The sequence below is a fragment of the Carassius auratus genome, chromosome 11 (genome assembly GCF_003368295.1).
Source record: "Carassius auratus strain Wakin chromosome 11, ASM336829v1, whole genome shotgun sequence".
NCBI classification, from domain to species: Eukaryota; Metazoa; Chordata; class Actinopteri; order Cypriniformes; family Cyprinidae; genus Carassius; species Carassius auratus.
Genome location: NC_039253.1, coordinates 153,604 through 181,508, shown reverse-complemented (window position 1 = coordinate 181,508; position 27,905 = coordinate 153,604). Strand labels below are relative to the sequence as shown.

Sequence of the window (27,905 nt, the reverse complement as noted above, 5' to 3'; positions counted from 1 at the left end):
AACGACCTTTTCCGCCATTGAAGAGGCACCGAAGCGGATCAGCTGAGATCGTCGAACACCTGCAGCGCCGGTGTTCTCGTAGACTGGTGACCTCGAGCAGCCCACTTCATGTTTTCGGTAAGCTTCTCAGTAAATCTCCTGCCGCCATCCAGCGCTTTTAAATGGCCGTTCAAATATCGCGGCTTTTGCGCGCTCAAGTTCGTTATTTCCAATGTATGCGCGGTATGCGCGCTCATAAGGCCAGTGATCGGCGACACACTGGATGCGTTGCGCAAGCGTCTAAGCCGCATGGCGTGTCTGTTTTTAATTCGGCTGCCATGTTAACAGGTTAGAGCTTGCTTGCAGACTGCGCGCGGAAAACGCGTGCATGCTAGAAATAGAACCGATGCCTATTTGTTGGAAGCGTTTCCTGGCTAAATATAATAGGAACATTGTTCTAAATTCCCTATGTGTGTTTATAGTGGAAGGACTATTATTATGAATGTGTGCCGCTAGTTTATGTGAGTTCCGCTATTCCGGTTTCACTTTCATTTTCAATAGCCGATTGCTGCGCCATTTTCATCAGGTGTTAATGTGCGTGATTGAATGTAAGTTTATTTAATCATTCCTGATTATAGGTCAGCTATGTTAATTTCGTTGTTGTGTTTAAATACTCAACTTGTGTAATCGAACTTTACATTGTTTATAATGTTGTTATATTTAAGATATACAGTGATTCAAATGTGTATGCTCACTACCGTTAATCCTCTCATGTTGATTAATTTATAATGTGACAGTAGAAAGTTGTTAGTTCCATTACACGTCTGTAATTTACATTTAGCAGATGTAAACTGATGTTTGTTTATTCTGTTTATTTCAGAAAGACCACATTTAACACTTTGTGGCCATAACTTGTACAAAATCCAGTCTAATTGAAGCAATGTTGTGCCATCTGCTGTGAACCCTCAAATACTTCAGATAAAGAGTTGAACAGTGCCCTGTCTCCTGTCACACTTCTTACCGGAGTCCCGTGGTGGATTAGCATCAACACCCCTACCGATCTATTAGTCCCGTTCATTTTGGTCCTTCGAGCCGGATGCTATATTCACTTCGGTGATATGGAGCAACAGAGCCTACTTCATTCCCCTGATACGACACACGGTGTTCGCACACAGGCGAGAGCACGTCAGCTTTCCACACGTCTGCAAGCTTATGATGTAGCTTTGCCGAAGTCTCTCATACCAGACCCTGTTCTTCACGAAACTTCATACCACCTACCAAGGATGGATTCTCCAGCAGCACAGTTCGACCTCAGTGGACAGGCCGAGCCAGTCTCGACTGTGGAGCAGCTGCCCATGGGTGATCTATCGCTGGTGCAGTATGGAGAAGTGTCCGCTATGAGTCATCAGTTGGATGTTGAGAGATCTGTCGGTCATCTTAGCTCTTCAGTAGCTCCTCCAGGGTATCACAGCCCATCCGAGTGTGATTCATTCAGTAGTGGTGCTGCATCACCCATATTCCAGGTAGATGTACGAGCCCAAACTACTTCACCACCTGTAGTCAGACCAAAGGCTACTGCAGTCTCATCTGTCCTGCTTCCGCATTTAGGCCAGTCATTTCAAGCTCAGACAGCCCACATTGATATTTCTCAGCAGTCAGTTTTGTGGCACGTAACACAAGGCACCCTTCCTGCTGCATATGGTACTACTTCGACATATCGTGGTGCTCCCCCCTTATCTGCACCACATGTAACGCCACAGCAGGGGGTTCTGTTCAGCACAGTAGATTCTACATGTCAGCTTACCTCATCACTGCCACATACTGTTACTTCAGTGAAGCTGCCTTTGACCACTACAGCGTATAGGCCTTTAGTACCCCCTGTATATCAGTTACAGGCTCACATGCCGAGCCAAGCCACACGGCAGTCGTTCGCTGTCTCTGACCCGTATCGCCCTCCTCTACAGACTGCTGGGTATCACCCTGCTCAGCCTCCCGTCCACACTCCTGTGCAGCCTGGGTATCCCCCTTCAGTGGTTCGCCAGCCACCACCTCCTTTTCCGGTTTACCAGCCTCTGCCAGTTACACCCCAGCTACAACCAGTTCCCATTCCAGCCTTGCCTAAGCTTGTGAACGATAGTGAGAGGGAGTTCACAGACCTGAAGATGGCCTTGGATAATCTTCTCAATCCTCACACCGAGCTTACAGAGCACTATAAATACAGGGTACTGATGGAGCAGTTGGTTCTTGAGGAAGCTAGGTTAATTGCCCAAGCATGCCGACATCATCCTGCGCCCTATATGGCAGCTATGATAGCATTGCAACGACAGTATGGCCAGCCTCATCAACTGGCACAGAGCGAGATCGCAGCCCTGCTGAACTCACCTGATATTAGAGTTGGTGATGCAAAGGCCTTTCAGAGTTTTGCACTCAATGTTGACTTACTAGTTGGTATGCTGATGTCACTCGAGGGGCCACAGGGCCGAGAGCTCTCTTGTACAGGGCATGTCGATAGATTACTCAGTAAGTTGCCCAAACACTACCGAGACAGCTTTATAGAGCATTTACAGTTACGAGGCCGATTGCACACTGACAGCCTAAATCCATATAACCTGCATGACCTTGCTGACTGGTTGAAGGTCAAGGCGGAAGCGCAGCGTTTATCTACCAAGATGGTGCAGCGCTACCAGACAGAGAGAGTACAGGTCTCACGTAAGGACCGCCAGTCTGTACCCAAGCCCCAGACTCGATCCACTGCAGTCTATCATGGAAGTGAACAGCCCATGGAAGCTAGCACAGGGCAGTCTGTCCACACCAATGCTGCTAATTCTCAGTCATCGGCCAGGAGACTGAAGCGTTTGTGTCTGTTTTGTAAGAGTCAGGAGCATTACCTGTCACAGTGTAGCAAAATCACTGAGTGCTCACCTGATCAGATTCTGAAGTGGATAAAGGATGGGAAAAGATGCTGGAAATGTGGACGCACAAGTCATAAATGGGAGGAATGTACTCTGAAGAAGCCCTGCAGGGATTGTGGTAATATACATCTCGGAGTGCTGCATTCCATTGCCCAGGATGGTCCTAACAGTGTGCTGCTGACAACCTCTCACGAGCGTGCATATCTCACTTCTCCTAGTTTCACGGGTCGTGTGTACTTGAAAGTAGTTCCAGTGCTTCTGTGGAGAGGCAAGAGGTCTATTTCAACTTACGCTATCTTGGATGATGGGGCTCAGCGGAGTATCATCCTTCCTGCAGCTGTCCAGCAACTTGGTATTGAGGGAAGAGAAGAGATTATGGCCCTTCGTACCATCCGACATGACATCACAGAACTGAAGGGGCAGTCAATTGACTTGCTGCTTTCCCCACAGTCAAGGCCAGAGGAGAAGCACAGCCTTACAGGTATCTTCACCGCGCCTCTCCTCACGCTTACCGAGCAAACCTACCCTATCAAGAGGCTCCAGCGATGTTATCACCATCTCAGAGGGATACCCATTCCATCTTTTGCTAGGGTCCAACCCTTAATTTTAATTGGGTCTGATTATCCTACATTAATTACCCCAAAGGAGCCCATCAGATTGGGCCCAGCGGGCGGACCAGTCGCTGTACGCACGCAGCTCGGTTGGGTCCTCCAGGGACCAGATGGATTGCTCCCACATCAGATACCTTCATCTCAGTGTTTGTTCACTTCTCTTACACCACTGCGAGATCCTGTCTATCAGCATGTTGAACGACTCTGGCAGCTTGATGTCCTTCCATCTCGCAGCGAGAAAGTGATAACTCGGTCTAAACATGATCAGATGGCTGCAGACATGTTGGAGACCAAGACGCGACGAGTAGAAGTTGACGGAGTCTGGCGTTACGCTACTCCACTCCTTCGTGCGCCAAACGCTCCACCGCTGAAGGGGACTATGGAATCCGTTTTGTCCAGCCTCAGGAACACTGAGAAACACCTGAGTAGAGACCCTGAGAGGGCTAAGGTGTACGAAGCTGAAATACAGAAGCTCCTTGATTCAGGGTATGTTGTCAGGGTACCATCAGAAGGCCAGCAGGTAGACGAGGAGTCGTGGTTCATACCACACCACCTCGTGCAGCATAATGGCAAATACAGGTTGGTCTTCAATTGTTCCTTTGCCTACCAAGGTATGTCTCTTAACCAGCAGTTGCTTCCAGGTCCTACCCTCGGTGCCTCACTGCTAGGAGTACTTCTGCGGTTCCGGCAGTACGCAGTCGCCATCAGTGGGGATATACGTGGTATGTTCCACCAAGTGAGACTCCTACCGGAGGATAGACCCCTTCTGAGGTTCATTTGGAGGAACATGCGCAGAAAGGACCCGCCAGACATCTATGAATGGCAAGTCTTGCCTTTCGGGACGACCTGCAGCCCCTGCTGCGCCACCTTCGCGCTGCAGATGCACGTTCGCTGCCAGCAGTTCGGCAATGAGGAAGTATTGCAGTCCATAGAGCGGAGCTTCTACGTGGACAACTGCCTACAGAGCCTTCCCACTGATGAGGAAGCCAAGCGACTAATTGACAAGATGAGGCCTCTCTTAGCCTCCGGGGGCTTTGAAATCAGACAGTGGGCCACTAATATCCCTTCTGTTGTCCAGCACCTCCCATCTAAGGCTCGTTCAGAGAGCATCGAATTGTGGTTACGGCAAAATCATTCAGACCCATTGGAGCCGGCTCTTGGCTTAATGTGGCACTGCCTAGAAGACAGCCTGGGTTACAGGCATCGTACACTAGCAGAGGATCATCCGACCATGAGGTATATTTATAAGGTCTTGGCAACGCAATATGACCCTCTAGGATTCTCCATTCCTTTCACCACCCGTGCCAAGGTTCTCGTTCAGAGACTCTGGAACAAACCGAGAGATTGGGATGATCCGAATCTTCCTGCAGACCTGCTGGAGAAGTGGACCGTATGGGAGAAGGAGCTGCCTGATCTCTATAAGCTCACGCTTCCAAGGTGCTATCTTCCTGCTGACTTTGATGTGGAGAAATCAAAATTAAGCCTTCATGTGTTTGGCGATGCATCCGAGGTTGCCTATGGGTCGGTGGCTTATCTCCGTGCAGAGCAACACAGTAAGATCCACACTACCTTTGTCATGGCTCGCTCTAGGGTAGCCCCCAAGCGTCAACTGTCGATGCCACGTCTCGAGCTGTGTGCAGCATTGACTAGCGCTCAGCTTGCACAGTTTCTCAAACAGGAGCTAACCATTGCCATAGAGACAGTGACATTATGGACTGACTCGACTACAGTACTGACCTGGATCCAGTCTGAGTCCTGTAGATACAAAGTGTTCGTCGGGACAAGAGTGGCAGAAATACAAGAGTTGACTGAGCTCCACTCTTGGCGATACGTTGACTCCTCAAATAACCCGGCGGACGATATTACCAGAGGGAGAACGCTCAAGGAGCTGGCTAACTCTGACATGTGGAGTCGAGGCCCAGGATTCCTCCGTGAACCGCCAGATCATTGGCCAGTCAAGCCCCTGGCAGAGGCCCGAGAGGATACCTCAGAAACAAGGAAAGCTGTTTTCTGTGGATTAGTCACAGACGATCGAAATCCAGACATGCCTGATGCATCTCAGTATACTTCTTGGAGTGCCTTAGTCGACGCGACCTACCGGTCCCTCCATGGGGCGGCCGCCCAAGATACTAGTAAAGCATCCGTAGAATACAGGAGTGCAGAAGCTCTCATCTTGAGTCAATGTCAGGAGGAGTCTTTCCCAGAGGAATTCAAGGCTTTAAAATCAGGGAACCAGGTGCCCACAGCCAGCCGTCTGAACACGCTTGCACCCGAGTTCGACCCTGAGTTCTGCCTAATTCGTGTGGGAGGTAGGCTACGGCGATTGGATGGCTTCAGCAAAACCGAGATACACCCAGTGGTTCTAGATCCCCATCATCAGGTGACAAAACTCATCGTTAAGCACTTTGATAAGCGTCTACTCCATCCAGGACCTGATAGGGTCTTCGCAGAGCTCCGTCGCCATTTCTGGATCCTAAGGGGCAGGCAAGCCATCAAACGACACCAGAGAGAGTGCATAGATTGTCAGAAGTGGAGAGCTAAGCCGACTCTACCTATTATGTCTGACTTACCCTCAGCTCGCCTAAGATTGTACCAACCCCCCTTCTTCTCTACTGGAGTCGACTGCTTCGGGCCATTCATGGTTAAGATTGGCCGTAGGACGGAGAAGCGATGGGGCGTCATCTTCAAGTGCCTGACAACCAGATGCATTCACCTTGACCTGCTCAGCAGCATCGACACTGATGCATTCTTACTGGCATTAAGGCGCTTCATAGCACGCAGAGGAACCCCATCTGAGATCATATCAGATCAGGGTACTAACTTCCGGGGAGCCGAGACCGAACTGAGAGAAGCTTTCAAGGAGATGGAGCCCAGACTGCAGGAGCAGCTGGCTAGCTATCAGATCACTTTTAGGATGAATCCTCCCGCCGCACCCCACTTCGGAGGCGCATGGGAAAGGGAGATCCGATCTGTAAAGTCTGCACTGCGAGTAGTCATCGGGAGTCAGTCTGTGCCTGAAGATGTCCTGCAGACTGTACTGATCGAAGTAGAGGGTATCCTGAACAGCAAGCCCTTGGGATACGTTTCATCCGACGTGGCAGACTTGGATCCAATTACCCCAAATATGCTTCTCATGGGGCGGCGAGACGCCTCGCTTCCCCAGGTGGTCTACACCCCTGAGCCCTTGTCCAAGCGTCGCTGGCGTCATTCCCAGACTATCATCGATCATTTCTGGTCTTACTTTACACAACACTACCTACCGGGTCTCCAGACTCGCCAGAAATGGCAGCGGGTAACTCAAGATCTAACTGAGAACACGGTGGTCATGATAATCGACCCGCAGCTTCCCAGAGCCCAATGGCCAATTGGTCGGGTTGTCAAACTGATACCCAGTGCTGATGGACACGTCAGGTCAGCTCAAGTACAGGTCAATGATCGCCTATACCTACGACCTGTGGCCAAACTTGTCAGACTTCCGGCACTTCCGGACGGAGGTGAAGCGGACTCCAACGACTAGGGAATTTATCATTAGACATATTAGCTATGCTAATCTGGGGGCGGCTGTTCTAAATTCCCTATGTGTGTTTATAGTGGAAGGACTATTATTATGAATGTGTGCCGCTAGTTTATGTGAGTTCCGCTATTCCGGTTTCACTTTCATTTTCAATAGCCGATTGCTGCGCCATTTTCATCAGGTGTTAATGTGCGTGATTGAATGTAAGTTTATTTAATCATTCCTGATTATAGGTCAGCTATGTTAATTTCGTTGTTGTGTTTAAATACTCAACTTGTGTAATCGAACTTTACATTGTTTATAATGTTGTTATATTTAAGATATACAGTGATTCAAATGTGTATGCTCACTACCGTTAATCCTCTCATGTTGATTAATTTATAATGTGACAGTAGAAAGTTGTTAGTTCCATTACACGTCTGTAATTTACATTTAGCAGATGTAAACTGATGTTTGTTTATTCTGTTTATTTCAGAAAGACCACATTTAACACTTTGTGGCCATAACTTGTACAAAATCCAGTCTAATTGAAGCAATGTTGTGCCATCTGCTGTGAACCCTCAAATACTTCAGATAAAGAGTTGAACAGTGCCCTGTCTCCTGTCACACTTCTTACCGGAGTCCCGTGGTGGATTAGCATCAACACCCCTACCGATCTATTAGTCCCGTTCAAACATGTTTGTCATTTTGTACACAAATACATATTAATTCATGACATTTTTATATTTGAAAGTCTATAGGATGACATAAATTCAGATATAGTAAATGTAATTAAATATTGATTTTCAAATATTGCACCTGTCAAACATAGTCTATTTAGCGGTCAATACTGTTGACGGTGTCCTGTATCAGTAGGCGTAGGTGTGTTTAAAAAAAAAAAACAAAGTTGATATTGTTGTAATGAAGACAGCCCACCCAGCACCAGACGTCATTTGGACGTCGTTTTCTGGTCTAAATCAAGTCGGCCCGTCATGGCCATCTTTTAGACCAAAAAGCGACGTTGAAAATTGGTCTTCGATTGTTCCGTCGAATTTGGTCCAAATTAACCCCAAAAAGCGACATTTAACGTCTTTTTATTTTTTTAATCCAAATTTAGACCAAACATAGATGTTGATGGGCTTTAGTCCAAATTTAGCAGAAAATAACCTTTTATTTCGCACCACAAAGCCATTAACATAAACTAGTGAAGAAATATTAGACATCATGTCTGAAGCACTGTTAAATATATTGAAATATATTTTGAAAAAACACTTGTTGTGCACGCGCTGAACTAGAGCGGATGAAGTCACCATGGAAACGGGGCGCAGCCATAGACAGTAAAAGAAATGGACACAGCGACCCCATTGGAACTCAATTGAGACAAATGAAGCCCAGTTTTAGCGTTTTTTCGCACTTCCGTTTCTGACGCGCAGACTCAAACTAAGCTTGACGACGTCAGCAACCTGTCTGACAGATGTAGATCTTCTAAGTGGCTGTGCGTGCAAACTGCCATCGTTAATCTTGCAGAGACGGCGAGCTTGAGCGGGGAGTTCTTTGTCGTGAGTGAGCAGGAGTAAGTATTCTGATTAATTATTTTGCATAGTATTTTAAAATGTAACGCCAGTACGCCATATTAAGTTAATTTGCTGCGAGCTTCTCCACCTGTCTGTACGGTAATGCGACAGAGAGCCGAGTGGTTATGACGCAATCGTTAGCCTATTTTTTACAAAAACTGTTTATACGGGGCCATAATGTAACATAGAAGGTAATGGAGCCCTTTATACATTGTCGTGTATCTTTAGAAATAAATAATGGACAAACAGAGTCTTTAAACGCCTCAGATGTAAAGTTATTCGCTGTCAAAGTGACGCCAAAATGAATGGGAGTCAATGGGAATGCTAACGCAAGTGAAGTTCTGCTAAAAGATGGCAGCCCCCACCCGACTTCAACTTCCGGTCGAGTTCCTTGCCCCTTGGGCGCAGCTCAACCGTCAAGCAGCAGAATGGACGCTGTCTCTCATGGTTGTTTTCACTAATTTCAGGTAAGTTTAATCCCTAAATTGCAAAACATATTACATAAAAGTGTCCCTGAAACTTTCTTTCATGTAAATGACACGCTTTCGTTGAAAATGTACTTTATAGAAATGGTCAGTGTCTAAAGAAAAAGTCCGTTAGCATCTCAACTGTAATTGTAACTTTATATGCATCTTTTACAATATTTCGCCTAACTTACATCAGCATGAATCTGTAATTTTCTTATATAAGTGTGTGTGTTTATATAATAATTTCATAGTGTGTGTGTGTGTTTGTCTGTTAGTTATTTTGATGTCCACACTTTTTGTATAATTGAAATTATTTTCTTTTCTGCATTTCACCTCTGCTATAGTTTATTTATAATAAACCTGGCATTGTATAATAAATATTGTTGGCTTTGACAGATTGACAGAATGACAGATTGTTTATGTTCTAGATTCTTCCATGCTGATGGCCGTGCATGTATCCAGCTGAAGAACATTTTTAGACATTATGAAACATATGACTAGTAAGTAATACCTCAAACATACACTACCATTCAAACGTTTAAGGGTCAGATTTATCATGTATTAAAAATAAATATTTTATGCTCACCACTGCTTCGTTTATTTGATTAAAATACAGTAAAATAGTAATATTTGAAATTACTAGGGGTGACCCGACTAAGGTTTTTCACAGTCGAATCTGAATTTTAAAATCTTGGTGATATTCGACTGATAGTCTAATCATATGTTTGGGGGCAGAATACACTGAGTCAAGTCAGACATTCGACAGTCATAATTACTGATCTTAACACACAGGTAAAATGAACACCTCACAGAGACAAACAGGGTAAATAATAGTTCATCATTGATAGATCTTTTCTATTTCAGAGACTGAAAATCATTGATAAACCACAAGGTTTGATAAACCCCAGGACTGACACCAGTGTTGTAAGTCATTCTGTCTCTTTATAGTTCATGTTCAGAGCATATTGCAGGAGATCTCAACATTGTCTCTCCAGGTCCACTTACATGCAGAGTTTTGCACCAACCTGCAGTGCACCTGAACACATTAATCAAGGTCTTCAGTTTTACTAACTATAAGTCACAGACAGGTGAGTGTGATCAGGTGTGGACGTAAACACTGGGTGTTTCACTCAGGTCCGTTGCTCAGGATCAGTGGTGAAAGGCTGCCTTAATCACAATTTTCTTTTTACGGTGCACTGATAATTCGCTATAAGGTTACACGTAATAGCTTTTAAAACACAAACCAATAATATATTTCAGCATAAACATATCACTAGACAGGTAATGTCCAATCTAGTAAGCATTTCCAATTTATGAATTAAATCTTGCACATACATGTAAAATATTTATCATAATGTGCTGTAAATAGCATTAAAAGCAAGATATCAGTTTTACTGTTGTGCATTAATGTCAGTAGTGATGTTGTACAATGAGGACCGAAATAGTCACCAGTGTATAGTGAGCCACAGTGCTTACCTGTACCTACATTTATGTACACGATATATTCACAACTTGGCAAACTGTGAAGCTGATTGAGAGGTACACGCTGCATGACAGTGGACCTTAAGCCAAGCATAGGTCTCTGCAGGAAAGTAATGGGAGTTACCAGATCAGGGTGTTTTTAGACCATGATACCTGATTGGCTGACGTCATAGGGATGGTGGGTTTAGGGTGGGGTTAGGTAAGGGGGGTCATTTTGATTGCATGATTTAGAAACACCCAGCAGTTTGAAAACACACACTAAGTTATAAACGCCAACTTTTACTCTGCAGAGACCTAAGTCTCACCTTAAGGGCCAGAGCTGACAACCCCTGACATACTGATTAGTTGATAATCCCTCATGAAGAAAGAGTACACTTTAATTAGTACATTTTGTACAAACATTGTTTTTGTATTAACTTACATTTTAGTTAATGTTTTCTTTCTCACTTTAGATGCTGGAGAAAAAACAGAGAGGCTAAAGCATTCAAAGTGGAAACATCTGCCGTGGCTCATTAATCCAGAATTGGGATGTAGGAAGGAGCAGAAGAAGCAGAAGACCAGAGATCAGGCAGAGATCTACTGGTGCCCCTGTGGGAACCCCATTTACCTATGTGTTCGTTAAACTAAAGATTTTCCTCACTCACCTTCATGTTGTTCCAAGCCAGACTTTTGTTCATCTTTGAAACATAAATGCTGAACTTTTTAATGAAATCTGAGAATTTTTATTTATTTATAAAATAACGCATTCACACAAGCACCATGATGCATCAGTGTTATATTGGCGTGAGAGATGGTGCTTTTGTGAAAATCCATTGGGGATTCATAATTTCTGAATAGATTATTTTTGCTGTTGTTGTTTTTTGTGTACACAAGGCATCTGTTAAAAAAATATCTTTATTTTTGTTCTGCACAAAAGGGTGTTATGGGTTTGGGGCAACATGAGGGTAAGTAATTAATGACAGAATTTAAATTTTTGGTTGTTCTAATGTGTTAATAATTGGTCATAGTTTGTCTTGAAAAATTATATCAATACAAAAAGATGGATTAATTTGATAAGTTTATAGTAAAGACTTTTAAATTGATAAATAAAATCTAAATAAATACTACTCTTTTTGCAAGGTCTATTAAAAAAATACTGATAAATGTAATAGTTAACACAAAATATTAGGCAGCACAACTGTTTTAAACATTGATAATAATCAGAAATGTTTCTTGAGCAGCAAATCAGTATATTATAATGATTTCTGAAGATCACGTAACACTGAAGACTGGAGTAATTGTGTTAAAATTCAGTTTACAGGCATGGATTACATTTGACAATGCATCCACCTAGAAAACAATAATTTCTGTAGTTATATTTCACAATATTAATGTTTTTACGGTCCGTTTAATAAAAGGAGGCTCAAGATGTGATTAAGAATTTACATGAAATGTGTGTAATGTGTCAATATACTGTGAATTGCCTAATTTCACTAATTAGGAATATGAAAAATAATTTGCGGTTGTAATTAGGTCTGAAAAAGATGTCTTTTCACCTTTCACTTTTCAACCACATTTAAACGTAATTTGGACGTCTGCCAATGACGTCTTTTCAACGAGTTTTTGCTGGGTGGGTCCTAGATGCTTGCACTTTTTAGGCACGATTTGTTTAGTTTTTGAATATACTTTATACTGTTAAAATGTACATCATTAAAACAAAAAATATGAGTTCACATATCACACCTTAACACGCTTGGAAAACGTAATTAGAACTAGCTACTAAATAACTTAAAAATGCCTATCCATATACAGCTATGATTCGCGAATCCGCTTTGAACTCCCGAACTGATTCAAATGATTTGCGAACCCACTTTGAACTCCCGAACTGACTCAAATGATTCGCGAACACGATACGAACTCCGGAACTGATTCAAATGATTTGCGATCCCCAAACTGACTCAAATGATTCGCGAACCTACTTTGAACTTCCGGAATGATTCAAATGATTCGCGATCCCCGAACTGACTCAAATGATTCGCGAACCCGCTCCGAACTCCCAAACTGACTCAAATGTTTCGCGATCCCCAAACTGACTCAAATGTTTCGCGATCCCCAAACTGACTCAAATGATTGGCGATCCAGCTACGAACTCCCAAACTGACTCAAATGTTTCGCGATCCCCAAACTGACTCAAATGATTCGCGATCCCGCTACGAACTCCCGAATTGATTCAAATGATTCACGATCCCCAAACTGACTCAAATGATTCGTGAACCCGCTCCGAACTCCCAAACTGACTCAGATGTTTCGCGATCCCCAAACTGACTCAAATGATTCGCGATCCCGCTACGAACTCCCGAATTGATTCAAATAATTCACGATCCCCAAACTGACTCAAATGATTCGCGAACCCGCTTTGAACTCCCGAACTGATTCAAATGATTCGTGATCCCGGTCCGAACTCCCGAACTGATTCAAATGATTCGTGATCCCGCTCCGAACTCCCGAAGTGACTCAAATGATTTGCGATCCCCAAACTGACTCAAATGATTCTCAAATGATTCTAACTGATTTTAAGGTACGAAAAGTATGTTGTTAACAAATAAAATATAAATATTTCCATTTCGAACTGCTTTCCACGTCGAAACCTCTACGAACATAACAATGTGAGCAGATCACTCTCTCACTATTTGATTGCTCTAGTCTTTATCCACTCATCATCATCATCATCCAATCAGAACACACGAGAACTCTTTGACCACAGCTGCTCTGCTTCTAAAGCTCTTGCAGCAGCTCAACACTGGTTTTCTCTGAGGTGGTCGGATCACATCAGATTGTGGTTAATCTTGCAGATCATGACTATATGCATTCATAAGTGCATTTGAATACACCGAATAATGCAGTGAAAGAACGCACTCAAAATGCACACACGCCACGCACACTTCATCATGTAACATTTACATTAACCTAGATCCGTGCATTTGTAGGCACGATTTGTATCATTTTTGAATATAATTGATAATATTAAAAGGCACATTATTAAAACAAAAAATACGAGTTCACAGATCGCACCTAAACACGCGTGGAAAACATAATTAGTACTAGCTACTAAATTATTTAAAAATGCCTATCCATATACAGCTATGATCAGCTGTTCCTTCATATTGGCTGAGCTTTCAACGTTCCTACATTTGAAATAACGGACTTGAGCACGCAAAAGACTTATAGCCTTGTTTGCTGCTCTTTCATTTCATTCTTTGAATTTATGTGAAATTATGTAGCGCAACTAAACAATTTTGCTTTATGGATTAAAATTTTTCATCTGTTGAACACCAAACATAAACAAAAAGAAGTAATAAAATCATTGTTTGGTTCTTTAAGAATCTCCCCACCAAATGTTATGACTCGTTGTGGTTTTTTATTCAAACTGATTGATTTTCCACAAATAGCAGGTTATAAACCTGTTGAAATATCAAGACTATGGTGTAAACAACAATATTAGCCACACTGACATACGTAATACACCATAAATTCTGAATATACTAACATGAATAAAATATAAATGTCAATATTATCAGCAATATAATTAGTGTTTAAAATAAATGTCTAAATAAAGCACATATCTCTAAACACAGAAATACACAATCAATGTAAAACGCATCAAACCATTAGCCCAAAATGACAAAGGTGTAAGTTGGTCTAAAGTGAATTGTAATTTTAAATCGTGACGCTGTTACTAATGTAAAGCGATTGACTACATTACCCATTCAGCACCACAAGCAGGATGTAGCTTATGTAACAGTTAAACGCTCCAAATTCAAATATTTACTAGAATATAGTCAAGGGTACTATCGAGCTGACAGCGTTAAACATGAGACTGAAAATAAGATTTTATCAACATGACCAACGTAACAATTATCAAGTATACAAACCACGCACATACATAGCGGCAGTACAGCAGTAGCGCAACAAACAAACAACCTTCAACCACAGCTCAATAGAGAGAAACAACCGCTTACCGGTGGCGCATCTCTCCTGATGAGACAACATGTCAAACCTAATACTTGCTTCCGCATATAGCCCGTGCTTAAGTACTGGATTCCGACATACAGATTTTACTGGTCCACGTTTCAACTCTTGACTGCCCATGCTTTAATCAGGTAAATTAACCTCCCACTTATTTACCTGAGTTACATTGCTGTTAAACTCCCGTGACGTAGTAAACGCTACACTCATTATTTTCATTAATTTTACAAAGTAAACAATTTGTTTGCATTTGCGCGAGCATGTTCACGCAGCATTGTCTCGCGAGTGCAGTGCACGTTTTTGAATTCCAACGGTCGAGAAGAGATTGATCCTGGTCTGCTAATTTAAATTGATGTTCTGACGGAAATATTGTTGTGGTAAGTCGGATACATTTTTTACAAATAAAATCAAACCTCACTTCTTCAGCTAGGATTTTTCTTCACTGGATCATCTGCGGCGCCGGTGTTCTCGCAGACTGGCGACCTCGAGCCGCCCACTTCACGTTTTCGGTAAGCTTCTCAGTAAATCTCCTGCCGCCATCCATTTGCACGCTCAAGTTCGTTATTTCCAATGTAGGCGCGAGGTATGCATGCACATCATGGTTGCTTAGCAACGGCAGACGCCTCAGGGGCGCAAATGGCCAGAGCAGACACGACCAGAGCAGTGTCCCTTGGCTGAAGTGAGCGACTTTGTCTCTTTTGTCGGATCAGAGGATGAGCCGCTTGATGACTCCATGTCACTCGCGGTTTCTGAAATGGAAGATTTGGCCAGTGATTCTGACCCCGTCCACATGCCTTCACTAGAGGCCATCAACGCTAAAGCTGGGATGGATGCCAAGCTTTTTCGCATCCTCTCCAAAGCTGGCGAGAAACCTGATTTAGAGTGGGCTCCGCCTGAAGAGCCAATACACAGCAGGCTGGACGAGTGGTACCTGCCAGAATGCCTTCAGGCCCCCCACCAGTGCTCTTCCCCGCTCTTCCCTGAAGTTCACGATGAGCTGACTGAAGTTGTGGCACGCCCCCTACTCGGCCCGCTTACGCACTTCCACTTCTGCAGCTCTCACTTCAGTCAATGGCTCTCAGGAGAAGGGCTATGAGCAAATGCTGCCCCTGGACAAGGACATGGCTGCTTACCTTTTTTTTCTTTCATTTGGACTCGAAACGTATGGACTTGAACTCAAACCTCTTTGAACTCGGTCTTGACTCTGTCTCAACTAGTCTTGGACTTGACTTGCACTTGACAAAGCTGGACTTGACTACAGCTCTAGTTGACGCTATCAATCTGTGTTACTCCTCTATGGGCATTGAGTGCCCCATAGGACTAAGAGCCCACTCCACTAGAGGGATGGCCTCTTCACGGGCTTGGTCTGGTGTCTCTATCAAGGACATCTGTGAGGCGGCTGGCTGGTCCTCGCCGTCTGGCGGGCTTTGGCGTGCTGCATCACCACAGGCTCGTGCAGCTACACAGCACTGTCATTGGTTTAAAAAGTTTAACAGATTAAACAATTGCAATGCCGTTGCACTGCGTTATTGAAAAAAGGCTTCAGTATCAAGGAAAAAGGAGCTTTTCCCCATACACAGTACTGATTCCATATCTCATGGAAGCGAGGTTACGTTCGTAACGGAGTATGTTGTGTGTTTACATAGGCTAGTAAAAGATTTAGAAAAAATTGTGGAACGGAAAAATGCGTTCGGTGTGAAAAATTGCGAAAGAGCAAATGCCACATTAAGTTATGAATTGAGAATCATTCGTGCATCCTGTAGCCTATTTCCAATTCAAAACTTCAAAATACGACATTTTGAATTATATGTAGATACCTAAGTGGATCCTATATATGTCCAAAATATGGGTTTAGAGCCTGTGTTTCCCCGGAAGGCTTCCAAAATTTCAAGAGGGCTATGATTGATTTGCGGCAGCTGGATGTAATAATCACATGCCAATGTACATTTAGTTTAAACTCGAAGTAGATTGTTCTGTCTAAGAGAGATACCAATTTGTCGGTCATCTGACACGACATGTCCGTTCCCTCCTTCACGGAACGAGGGTTACCAAATGTAACTGAGACATTACCTCTAAAAGTGATCCGTTTGAAAGATTTGGTTGCACTTTATGGTCTATTTAGAAATGCTGGCCTGAGTTTGTGGATATAATATGTGGATATAATAATATTGTAAACCCACAGAGAGAATCTGACTATAGAGTTTGAGTTTCTCTTTCGCCATTATGTCCTCGACCAAATTACTGAACCTCATGTTGAATTGGGATGATTGTTCATGTGTACAGTTAATCACTTCAGATCAGGTTAAAAAAAGATGAAAAATTACGAAGACTAAATTGATAGAAAAGTTTCTTATGCAGAATATCATATAAAGAAATAAAAACAGGTACATTGGCAATAGTGTAGTGATGTCTTCTGTCAATGTGCTGAATTTGTGTGAAACATTTGAAACTGATGCAAATTATGCTTGGGCACATTTTTCATATTTGCAGATCAGAATTCATACAGTACTTGTGGTCAAGTAAAAATAAAAGGGTATAATCAGATTAATAGCAGAGTCTTTATTTTTTGCAATTCAAGGGGACAAACAAATCATAATCAAAAATACTTCTTCAGAGGAACATTACAACAGGTAGAGTACCTGGAGTAGAATGAAAGTAAATGAAATAGAAAATAACTGCTCTTTAATCACTAAGGCTCTGGTTTAGAAATACTTTGTATGAATAAAATGTGCATTTGAACGCTTAAATGTCATGTACTGTACATTTTTGATCATTCATTATATTGATGTCCACGTGTTGGATCAGATAATTCTATTGGAAGGTAGATGTAGAATTTGATAAGTTCAGCAAAACCACAGAGCACCTGAAGTCTTTTGTTTACTTGTATTTCTTGTTTTACACTAAGACCTTTTACTTTGTTTCTACAGTTAACAGTTCCACACAACAGATAATCATCAGCTTAAAATCATATTCAATTTGAGTTTATTTGTATAGTGCCCTTCACAGTATGAACAGCTGCAAAGCAACTTTACAAAATATTACGTTTCTACAATATATTTAGTAATAGATTCTCAGTGGTGACTGTTAAAGTGTTATTTACAAAAAATCTCATTGTGTGTTTTTCCTTATACAAACCAGAACTTCTGGTTATTATCACGGTCAACAGCACAACGATCTGGTGAATTGTTTCTTTTAATTCAACAGAAAAAAATGATACTACAAACTTACAGCACAAACAGCAACAAGGTTTATTAACAGCACTTCTGATAAAAGAGGTCTTGGTTTGTCTGTATAAAATGGTTAATTTAATGAAGTGACTTTATCAGTACTGAAAGTCATGTGAGAACCGGTTATTGCGTGAGTTAATGAATGCATGTGAAAGATAAATATTTATCTGATTTCTCAGTACGTTACCTGAACTCTTGGCATAACCACACAGGGTGTGTGTATTAAAACATATTTACACACAGTGCTCTCTCTATTTTAGTTAATAGTGAAATGAGTCAAAAATATTAATATATCTTCCTTCTCTTTGACCTGATCCCTGATTCTGGATCTTGTATTTTATCAATAGTATGTTCAACATATTGATTGTAGTTCTGTAGCCATCTCTCAACAGCATCCACTGACTGTTGCCTCTTCTCAGCCTGAGATAGATCTGAAAATGACAACATTAATAAAGAAAAACGTGATTATATTTTGATAATAAATGTTTATATTAAGTAGATGACTTTTGTCCATTGAACTCAATCACTTGATCAATTCGGTGTAAAATGGGTTGATCTACTACTCACCAATTAATGATTTAATGTCCTGTAAACTTTCTCGAACACCATCTATGATGATAGTTTCCCATCTGATGAACTCTCTCTCCAGAAGAGTTTTAATTGGCTCAGACACTGAAAAACATAATATTAATGTTCACACCATAGAAATCTGCAGAGTATCAGTAAGACGTCTGAGGATGGCCACCACAGACTGTTCAATCATCCACTTTTGATTTTGTTCAGTTTTCGAGGATTATGAATCCACTCCATTCATAAAACTCCACACAACTGCTGATCTATATACACACGTTAACTAAAAATATTGGCTAATTTGATTAGTTTTCAGCCACCAATAAAAGTGTAGTACTCTCAACTCTAATTAGCATGTTTACACTTTTGATGCCCAAGAACCGACACACTGCCATTTCAGTGTGATCATATTTCTTAAGACATAAAAAAATCCCACTTACTGCTGTCCTGCTGAAGTGGGTCATCGGGAGGTTTATCGTCATCTACAAAATGAAACACCATTTTGAAAATGTAAATCAGTGAAATATATTTAGAGACTAGAATAAAATTGCTTGAGAAAGCAGTTTAAAGCTTGAAGTTCAAAGTAGTTTTAAAATCTTGAAGTTTGAATTCGTAGTAGTCTCAACAATTCAAAGCTTTAGGATCTATCAGATGGATAGAAATATTAAAAAGATTATATAGAACAAATAGATAACATTTGAAAGAATATTGGATAGAATGGAAACTTAACTGAGTCTAGATGGATTCCAGCTTAAAGGGATAATTCACCCAAAAATTTAAATTATGTCATTAATAACTCGCCCTCATGTCGTTCCAAACACGTACTGTAAGACCTTCGTTTATCTTCGGAACACAGTTTAAGATATTTTAGATTTGGAGCTCTCAGTCGCTCCATTGAAGCTGTGTGTACGGTCTACTGTCCATGTCCAGAAAGGTAAGAAAAACATCATCAAAGTAGTCCATGTGACATCAGAGGGTCAGTAAGAATTGGTTGAAACATGAAAAAAAAAAAAAAATATATATATATATTTATTTATTTATTTTTTTTTTTTACTCCAAGGACAAATGCTATTGTTTGTTCAGAGATTTGTATTTTTTTACGTTTTCAGTCCCTCCCCAACCAACCCGGAATGAAAATAAATTTTGGTCCAAAAATAGCAAAAACGACGACTTTATTCAGCATTGTCTTCTCTTCCGTGTCTGTTGTGAGAGAGAGTTCAAAACAAAGCAGTTTGTGATATCCGGTTTGCGAACAAATTGCTCGATGTAACCAGATCTTTTTGAACCAGTTCACCAAATCGAACTGAGTCGTTTAAAACTGTTGAATAAAATGCGTCACCAAAACGCATTAATCCACAAATGACTTAAGCTGTTAACTTTTTTAATGTGGCTGACATTCCCTCTGAGTTAAAACAAACCAATATCCCGGAGTAATTCATGCACTCAAACAGTACACTGACTGAACTGCTGTGAAGAGATGAAGATGAACACCGAGCCGAGCCAGATAACGAAAGAAAGATTGACTCGTTCATGAGTGAAGAACCGGTTGCATCTGTGTTCGGATCACCAGTAGTTCTTCTGGACAATTCGATTCAATAAACCGGTTGAAGAAAACTGTTCACCGGTTCTTTTGTACTCGACATAATGACGTCATTGGCGATGATTGCCCTTGATTCAAGCCTTCGGTTTACCCGCACCCATAACACTAGCACAGAATCAGTTCAGAAACTCTATGAACTCTCTCTCAAAACAGACACGGAAGAGAAGACAATGCTGAATAAAGTCGTTGTTCTTTTTCTATTTTTGGACCAAAATGTAGTTTTGATGCTTCAAAAAATTCTAACTGACCCTCTGTCACATGGAGTACTTTGATGTTTTTCTAACCTTTCTGGACATGGACAGTATACCGTACATTTTCAATATAGGGACTGAGAGCTCTCAGACTAAATCTAAAAAATCTTAAACTGTGTTCCGAAGATAAACGGAGGTGTCACGGGTTTAGAACGACATGAGTTATTAATGACATAATTTTGATTTTTCAATAAACTCACCCTTTAAGTTTTATCAATTAGAAATGATGAAGCATACCAAATCAGTCCAGTGGGAAAGCCTTACCCAAGTTTAATGATTGTAGCTTTAAAGTGAGGCGACCAAAGAAGAGGACTTTTAAGTTTAAATAGCATTTATGCAAGTTGGGTACCTCAAGCTAACACATGTATACCTGACGACACAAAGGTGAGTAAAAACTTACAGTCAGGAGGAAAATTCATACTCCGAGAATCCTCAAGGATTAGACAATCTTCCATGATCTGCTCATATAAGTTTTGTATCTTCTTTCTTATCTCTTCAGCTTTTATTTTAAATGCCACTTCAAGAAAGTTGCAGACATCCTTCAGTCTGATCGGTATATTCAGATCCTCCTCGGTGTCATTTCTCTGATGGCTTGTTTCTGAATCACAGTTTTTCTGTGTGTTGACATGGAACAAGCAGTTTTCTTCCACCATCTCATCAATCTTCTGGAGCAGCTCTGTGACTTGATCTCGATTGTTCTTGTCTGTGTTGTCAAAGAGGTGATATCTGTTCCTGCATTTCTCAATCAGCCACTGAAGAGCTTCACCTTCACTCTCAATGTGCTGCTCGATTGAGATGTTTTTAAATCTATCGCCCCACGTGAACAAAACTATTGTGTGTCTCCAGATGTCGTCTCCCAGGATAGACATATTTTGTTCAGTGATCCTCTTTTGTTCTTCCTGAAATGCTGTATCTGCTGGAATCACAAGCAGTATGGCATGAGGGGGCTTCTCACATGATGAAACACATCCTATGATCGCAGATCTAATGAAATCTGGGTTGAGTTCAGATGCGAAGTACTTCCACCAGCCTGGAGTGTCCAAAACAGTAATCTTCCTTCCTGTGGCAAATGTGTCTTGGTTCAAGATGGTGTTTCCAGCTGAACTCTTTCCACAATGAACCCATCCCAGCAAAACAATTCTGATCTCCTCAAGACGACGCACATATGCTGAAATAAAAGGACAGTTGTGATGGAAAACTAAAGGATTTGCATCTTTGAACCTCTTTACACCTAGCATTCACCAACTTTAGTGCTAGTGCAGGGGTCCATTTTAGGGCTTGTTTGGCTCCTGCCTGGAATAACACACCTACCAACTTTGTAGTAATCCTGAAGACCTTGATTAACTTGTTCAGATTAGTTTGATTAGGGATGGAGCTAAACTCAGGAAAATGGATCTTGAGGTCCAGGGTTGAGGACCCATGGGGTAGTGGATGGTGTTTTTATTTAGAAGAATGAAATAAAGGATTTTAGGGGATTTAATGGGGAAAAGAAAAAGAAAGAACAGCAATAAAATAATAAAGTAATAATAATAATAAATTTGAACTATTTGCAAATATTTTAAAGTATGCACACATTCACGTTTACTTATATTCCATTCACACAGATGCTTTGAAAATATGGGGGGGGAAACACTGAATAATGGGGAAAATGCAAGGTCTCAAGAAATGTTTTAAAGTTGAAGTTGATGTGTTTTTATAACCCCATGCATGAAATAAAATTTCAAAGGTCAAAATATTTGTTGTGTATTTACATAGGCTACAAAAACATTGAAAAAATTAGCAAAAGCGCAATGAAATGAAAAAGTGCGTGAATAAAGACTCATTTGTGCAACCTATAGCCTATTTACAATTCAAAACTTCGAAATTTGAAAAAAGTAAAGTAGTTTGCCTCTCTGGATATTAGCCGACTCTGGATTATTTGACAGGGACTGTTAGACCACTGAGACGGACCACCCTAAACTTTTACTTTTAAAACTTTTTGTCATCTTTTTGCTTGTCAAAATTCAAAGGACAACCCTAAATGTATCCACACCTTTATCTTACCTTTTTCTTGAACTTTTGACCGTTTCTCCTGTACTCTGGATTTTCTAGAATTTGCTCTGGTCTGAATTTCCTCCCACTGCTCGTTGACTTCCTTTACTTTCTTCAGATCGATGTCAAAGTGCTTGCCGTTATTCTTACGAACAATTCCTTTGATTTTCTTGAACAGCTCTTTGACTTGGGTTCGGTCGTAATGGTTTGAATTATTAAAAACTTGATATTTATTTTCACATTTTTCAATAAGTCGCTTGAGTGCAGACCCGTCCTTCTGAATATTCTGCTCTATGTCTTCTGGTTTCATTAAATCTCCTCTTGTGAAGATGACGAGGGTGTGAGTCCAGACATTGGGACCCAGCATCTCCACATAATCCTCCAGAAACCTCCCGTCATTTTCAGTAAATGCAGAATCAGCCTGAATCACAATCAGAACCACATGAGGTCCAGGTGAAATCATGGAAATCATGCGAACCAGCTGCTGTTTGGAGAGGTTAGATAAATCACTCAGATTGAAGGTTTTCCACCAGCCAGGAGTTTCAACAAGACTGACTCTCCTGTCATCAATAATCCCCTCTCTCTTTACATCTTCATCTCCTTCAGCTTCTGTTCTGGTCTCCAGTATAGTGTTGATCACCGATGTTTTCCCAGAGTGATGCTTTCCAATCACCACCGCTCTCAACTCTGAGACAAAATGAAAAGAAAATTAAATATAAGTCCATTTAAATAATAGATGCAACTACGGTATATCGTCTAATGTTGTGTTTATCATGAAGGCTTTGTCAGATTGGATGGTACAAGATAAAGGATAAAAACAGTTTTGATTTCTGTTTTCTTTACAGTAAAGCATACATTTAGTATGAATCCAAAGCAAATAATTATTTGATATCTTAACAAACTCTGTAAACTTTACCTTCTTCCATCGTTCTTGCATATGTTTCTGTTTTGTTATCAAAATAACATTAAAAACGTGAAAGTATAGAAAATCTAACTATAATTTAGAAAAAATTAAATAAAATAATAATCTGAAGTGACATAAAAGCGAATATAAATATACAAATCTTCCAAACCGACACCCAGGACGAATACAGCTTCACTTCAACTTGACGCTCAAAAACGAAACACACCTTAAACCCTTATCTGAAACCAGAATATCAGGTTTGTCTTTTCTTGTAGCTGATGATTTAAAGATTACTTATATTTTTCGGTGTTTCATAAAATGCATGTTACTGGAAGGAATCCATGTGCTTAATATCCCAGATTTGTTAAAATTAGTGGCTGTTAAATGAGTGATGTTTTTTTATAATCATATAGAATGGAATAGAATTTAACTATGTCAACTTTAAAGCTATGAAATTCATTTGTTTTAACCTAGTGAACTGTTATTCTAACTATGCTGTTATATGTTAATTATTATGGTTAGTAAGAATAAATGGTTTGGCTATGTATTATCAATAGTCATAGGTCCCAGAACATGTAGCTATAGTCCAGTTAAATGCCTTATTTAATTCAAAATCAACCTGTGATTTAACTAATTTTAGCTAACTGTTTCCCCAGGAACTATGGATTAAAACTTTCCTTTTATATCCTTCTTGGAGAGTTGAGTTCTTGGAGTTTACTTACTAATATGAGATTAGGTGCACTGTACATGTCATAACACAGAATCACATTCCAGCTCGACTCTCTTGCAATCACATGATGAGGTTATGAATGCTTCTCAACAGCATTAAAATACACACTGGCTTTCCCTTTCTGACACGCCTTTCTCATTTGCTATTCATGTTACTGAAAGCCTTTTAAAACCCTTCAGTATTTTTTATATTTCTCAATGGTCCACTGGAGGGCATCACATTCACTCATAATGTTCTGCTCAACAAACTGTATTTGTTTGTCTGAGGCATTTATACAAGCTCAAAGAAGTAAAAAAAAAAAACTGGTTTCAATGTTCCATTCAACGTTTCACTTAATTTGTTTAGTTGAAACTAGAAACAAGAAAAACTGAAGAATCTGTACAAACTGTCACATTTGCTTAATTATAAAATGTAATCTTACATTAAAGGTCCCGTTCTTCTTGATCCCATGTTTTAAACTTTAGTTAGTGTGTAATGTTGTTGTTAGAGTATAAATAATATCTGTAAAACTCTAAAGCTCAAAGTTCAATGCCAAGCGAGATATTTTATTTATCAGAAATCGCCTACATCGAACGACCAGTTTGGACTACATCCCTCTAGTTCCTGCAGTAATGACGTCACTAAAACAGTTTTTTTACTAACATCCGCCCACATGAATACACAAAAAGGGGGCGTGGTCTTGTTGCGCTCCGATGGAGAAGAGGAAGACTTGCATTTGTGTTTGTCGCCATGTCATCGAAACGCTGTTATTTTCATCTCAGAGTCCAGTCAAATTTGTTTGGTCTTCCCAAGGACACTGTACTTAGAGATCAATGGTTACAATTTATGTTTAACTCGGTTCCTGAAAATTATAATCCACATGTAAATCTATATGCAGCACATTTTGCTGAGTTTCCTCAATCTCAATCAGTTTAATGCCGGATTCACACAAAGATTATTCTTGAAAAATGGAGCAGTTCCCTCTTTGTCTGGAGAAGGCGTTGTTTATGGACCACAACCGGTAAGTGTATTTTATTAGTTGTGGAACAGACTACGTTTCCTGTAAATGGTTTTCACTGCATCGGAGGGTGAGCCAGACTTTTATGGGGAGGATGATCTGTCAGCGCTGCTGGATCGAATCTGGAAATTATGGTTATGCTTTCTTGGGCTGCCAAGAGTGTCGGGCTCTAATGGAATATTCCACCGTGTCCCAAACCCTTGAGGTTGGGTGATTGGTTCCTTGGAGTGGCTCGTGCTGGTTCTCAGGGCCCCACCCCAGTGGCCTACTTCCCAGAGGTGCATGATGAGCTCACTGGGTCATGGATGGCACCTTCCACTGCCAGAAACCACGCCAGTGGCTCATCCTCCCTCACCACCCTTGATGGTGGCGCAGGGCGGGAGGTACAGGGAAGTCCCCCAGGTGGAGCGGTTGATTGCTATGCAATTGTGTCCAAATTCCGCTATCACCATCTGACACGCTATGGTGTTGTTGCAAGTGCACCAGACTAAGGCACTAAAAGATTTGCAAGAGCGGGGTTACAACCTGGTCGTCCTCAAAGAAATCCACACAGTGATTGACCTCATTCTATTGTTGTGACTAAGATTACGGTGTAGTCTCTGTGTCATGGGATATCCACTAAAGTGGTTCAGGAGAACCATCTTTGGCTAACATGCATGAGGCGGTCAAGACACGCTTCTTGAATGTTCTGTGTCACATTCCAGCCTTTTCGGTGGCCTGGTGGAGAACTTTGCCCAGAAGTTCTCTACTACCCAAAAACTCAACAAAAGAGCAGTTTCCTCTATCTCTGGGTCCCCAGAGGGGACGTGGAATTGTGGGCGATCCAGTGTCATAACACACTCACCCTCCTCTCTCGCCAGTGAGCAGCAGTGGGCGGATCAGGAGAAAGAACGCAGGTAAGGGTTACACACACTCAGACCCAACCTCTGACCGGCAATGAGACACCCGGGCTGCTGCATTCTTCCTCGCTGCCCTACTGTGGGTACATCTTTATTTCTGTTGGTGTCACTTGCACTGCATCTGGGAGCCTGGCTAGCATTACCAAGCTTATCTCAATGGCTTCTTTGAACTGTTAGGCTCTGCTATGCGATTCAGTTCACCTGGCACCCTGCCAAGTTCAGGGGAATCCACTTCACTTCAGTGAAAGCAACAGATGCCCATGTCTTGCATGCAGGGATTGCAGTCCTGCTGGTGAAGGATGTGATGGAGGCGGTTCCTCCAGCCTAAATGAGAACTGGGTTTTACAGCCCTTACTTCATTTTACCAAAGAGAGGCGGGGGGTTGAGACCCATCTTGGATATGTGCATCTTAAACTGGGCCCTTAACAGGCTCCCATTCAAGATGCTCACGCAGAAGCGCATCTTCAAGTGCATCTGTTCCCAAGATTGGTTTTCAGCGAAGCAACCTTAAGGACACATACTTCCATGTGTCAATCCTTCTGTACCACAGGCCATTTCTGCAGTTTGCGTTCAAAGGACGGGCATATCAGAGCGAAGTTCTTCACCTGTCCCTGTCACTGTGTTTTCGAGAGTTTTGGAGGTGGCCCTTGTTCCCGTGAGTGAACAGGCAATTTGCGTTCTCAACTACCTCGTGCGCTCTCCAATTTCAGATTGTTGACAATGGTGAGGAGGCGTTCGTGCACCAGTTTCCTCTGAACTATTGGGCATAAGTTAACAGTATGCCTATGGACGTATCCATGTATTTATTAGGCAGGGTCGAATAAAAAAGCGGGATAGATGCTCAATTTGTGTGAGGCGGGACAAAGGGTAAAATTGCTGTACAGTACAACGTAAAGCGGGACAGGTGGTCACTCTGTGCCAGTTATTCAGCCAATAAAGTGTAGACCAATGTATTTCAAAATTGTGTAGTACTATATAAACTACAAAGGTTTAATTGGCATCTTTATTTCAAACGACCTGGCTGACCGCGACCTGAATATCATTACAAATATTTTTGGATGACTCGTAACCGCATTTGACGGCAGGCACCCGCTCATTTTGGATCATCCCGCGCATCACTGGTATCCTCCTGTGTTCTCACCTAAAATGGGTAGAAGCACTAAGTGGCCCCGCCTTCGGGTCGGCTTGCTAAAACAGTTTATACAGTAGACCCTATTGAGTTCCTCTGTCCCCTCGGCAGCCAGATGTGGCAGAGCAAGGCCCTCTCTCTATGAATCTGTGAGAAAGGGCTGGTTTCCATTTGTAGAGACCTAAGTGGATCCCATATGTGCAAAGTCCAAGGCTTTAGAGCCTGTGTTTCCCCGGCAGACTTCCACCATTCCAAGAGAGTTACAATTGATTTGCAGCAGCTGGATGCAATAATCACATGCCAATGTGCATTGGCTCATTTAGTTTAAACTCGAAGTAGATTGGTCTGTCTAAGAGAGATCCCAATTTGTCGCTCATCTGACACGACATGTCCGTTCCCTCCTTCACGGAACGAGGGTTACTATACGTATCTGAGACGTTACCTCTAAAAGTGATCAGCAGATTTGGTTGCACTTTATGGTCTATTTAAAAATGCTGGCCTGAGTTTGTGGATATAATAATGTTGTAAACCCACAGAGAGAATCTGACTATAGAGTTTAAATTTCTGTTTTGCCATTATGTCCTCAACCAAATTACTGAACCTCATGTTGCATCAGGATGATTGTTCTTGTGTATTGTTAATCACTTCAGATCAGGCTAAAAAAAAGATCGATAACTATACTCATGAAGACTAAATTGATAGAAAAGTTTCTTATGCAGAATCTCATATAAATAAATAAAAACAGGTACATTGTCTATTGGGAATAGTGTAGTGATGTCTTCTGTCAAAGTGCTGAATTTGTGTGAAACATTTGAAACCGATGCAAATTACAGTATGCTTGGGCACATCTTTCATATTTGCAGAACAACCGTAAAAGCAGCCGTTTATTAAAGCAGTTTGCTCTCTTTGTTCCTCCTGTAAACAGTCCCACATCACAATCTTCCCAACATCCTTGTGTGTTTTTCCATATACAGATCAGAATTTATACAGTACTTGTGGTCAAGTGAAAATAAAAGTGTATAATCAGATTCATATCAGCTGAGT

General features: G+C 41.4%; 2 protein-coding genes across 3 annotated transcripts; one reads left to right on the top strand and one right to left on the bottom strand.

The window, feature by feature from the left end:
* Window positions 1-436: 436 nt before the first annotated feature.
* LOC113110628 (uncharacterized) lies at window positions 437-7,679 on the top strand. Of its 2 annotated transcripts, none has more exons than XR_003293180.1 (2): window positions 437-7,219; window positions 7,492-7,679. XR_003293180.1 is itself a non-coding variant. In XM_026274738.1 (2 exons), exon 2 carries the CDS (start codon window positions 1,098-1,100, stop codon window positions 7,017-7,019), a length of 5,922 nt encoding a protein of 1,973 aa, XP_026130523.1. In that variant the 5' UTR covers window positions 437-587; window positions 860-1,097; the 3' UTR covers window positions 7,020-7,679. The 2 variants fall into 2 exon arrangements, 1 of the variants encoding a protein (XP_026130523.1); XM_026274738.1 differs by having other exon boundaries at window positions 437-587; window positions 860-7,679.
* Window positions 7,680-17,084: 9,405 nt separating this feature from the next.
* LOC113110630 (GTPase IMAP family member 8-like) lies at window positions 17,085-23,320 on the bottom strand. Its single transcript, XM_026274740.1, has 6 exons — window positions 23,119-23,320; window positions 22,215-22,889; window positions 20,572-21,339; window positions 18,761-18,802; window positions 18,318-18,422; window positions 17,085-18,181 (listed from the first exon to the last, which is right to left on the bottom strand). Exons 1-6 carry the CDS (start codon window positions 23,126-23,128, stop codon window positions 18,036-18,038), a joined length of 1,746 nt encoding a protein of 581 aa, XP_026130525.1. The 5' UTR covers window positions 23,129-23,320; the 3' UTR covers window positions 17,085-18,035.
* Between the last annotated feature and the right edge of the window lie 4,585 nt (window positions 23,321-27,905).

Coding starts and splice junctions, on each gene's coding strand:
- LOC113110628 (XM_026274738.1), top strand. CDS start 1,098: ATGGAGCAACAGAGCCTACTTCATTCCCCTGATACGACACACGGTGTT.
- LOC113110630 (XM_026274740.1), bottom strand. Junction 21,340..22,214: donor GTCAAAAGTTCAAGAAAAAG/GTAAGATAAAGG, acceptor CTTTTATTTCAG/CATATGTGCGTCGTCTTGAG. Junction 18,182..18,317: donor GGACATTAAATCATTAATTG/GTGAGTAGTAGA, acceptor TGTCATTTTCAG/ATCTATCTCAGGCTGAGAAG.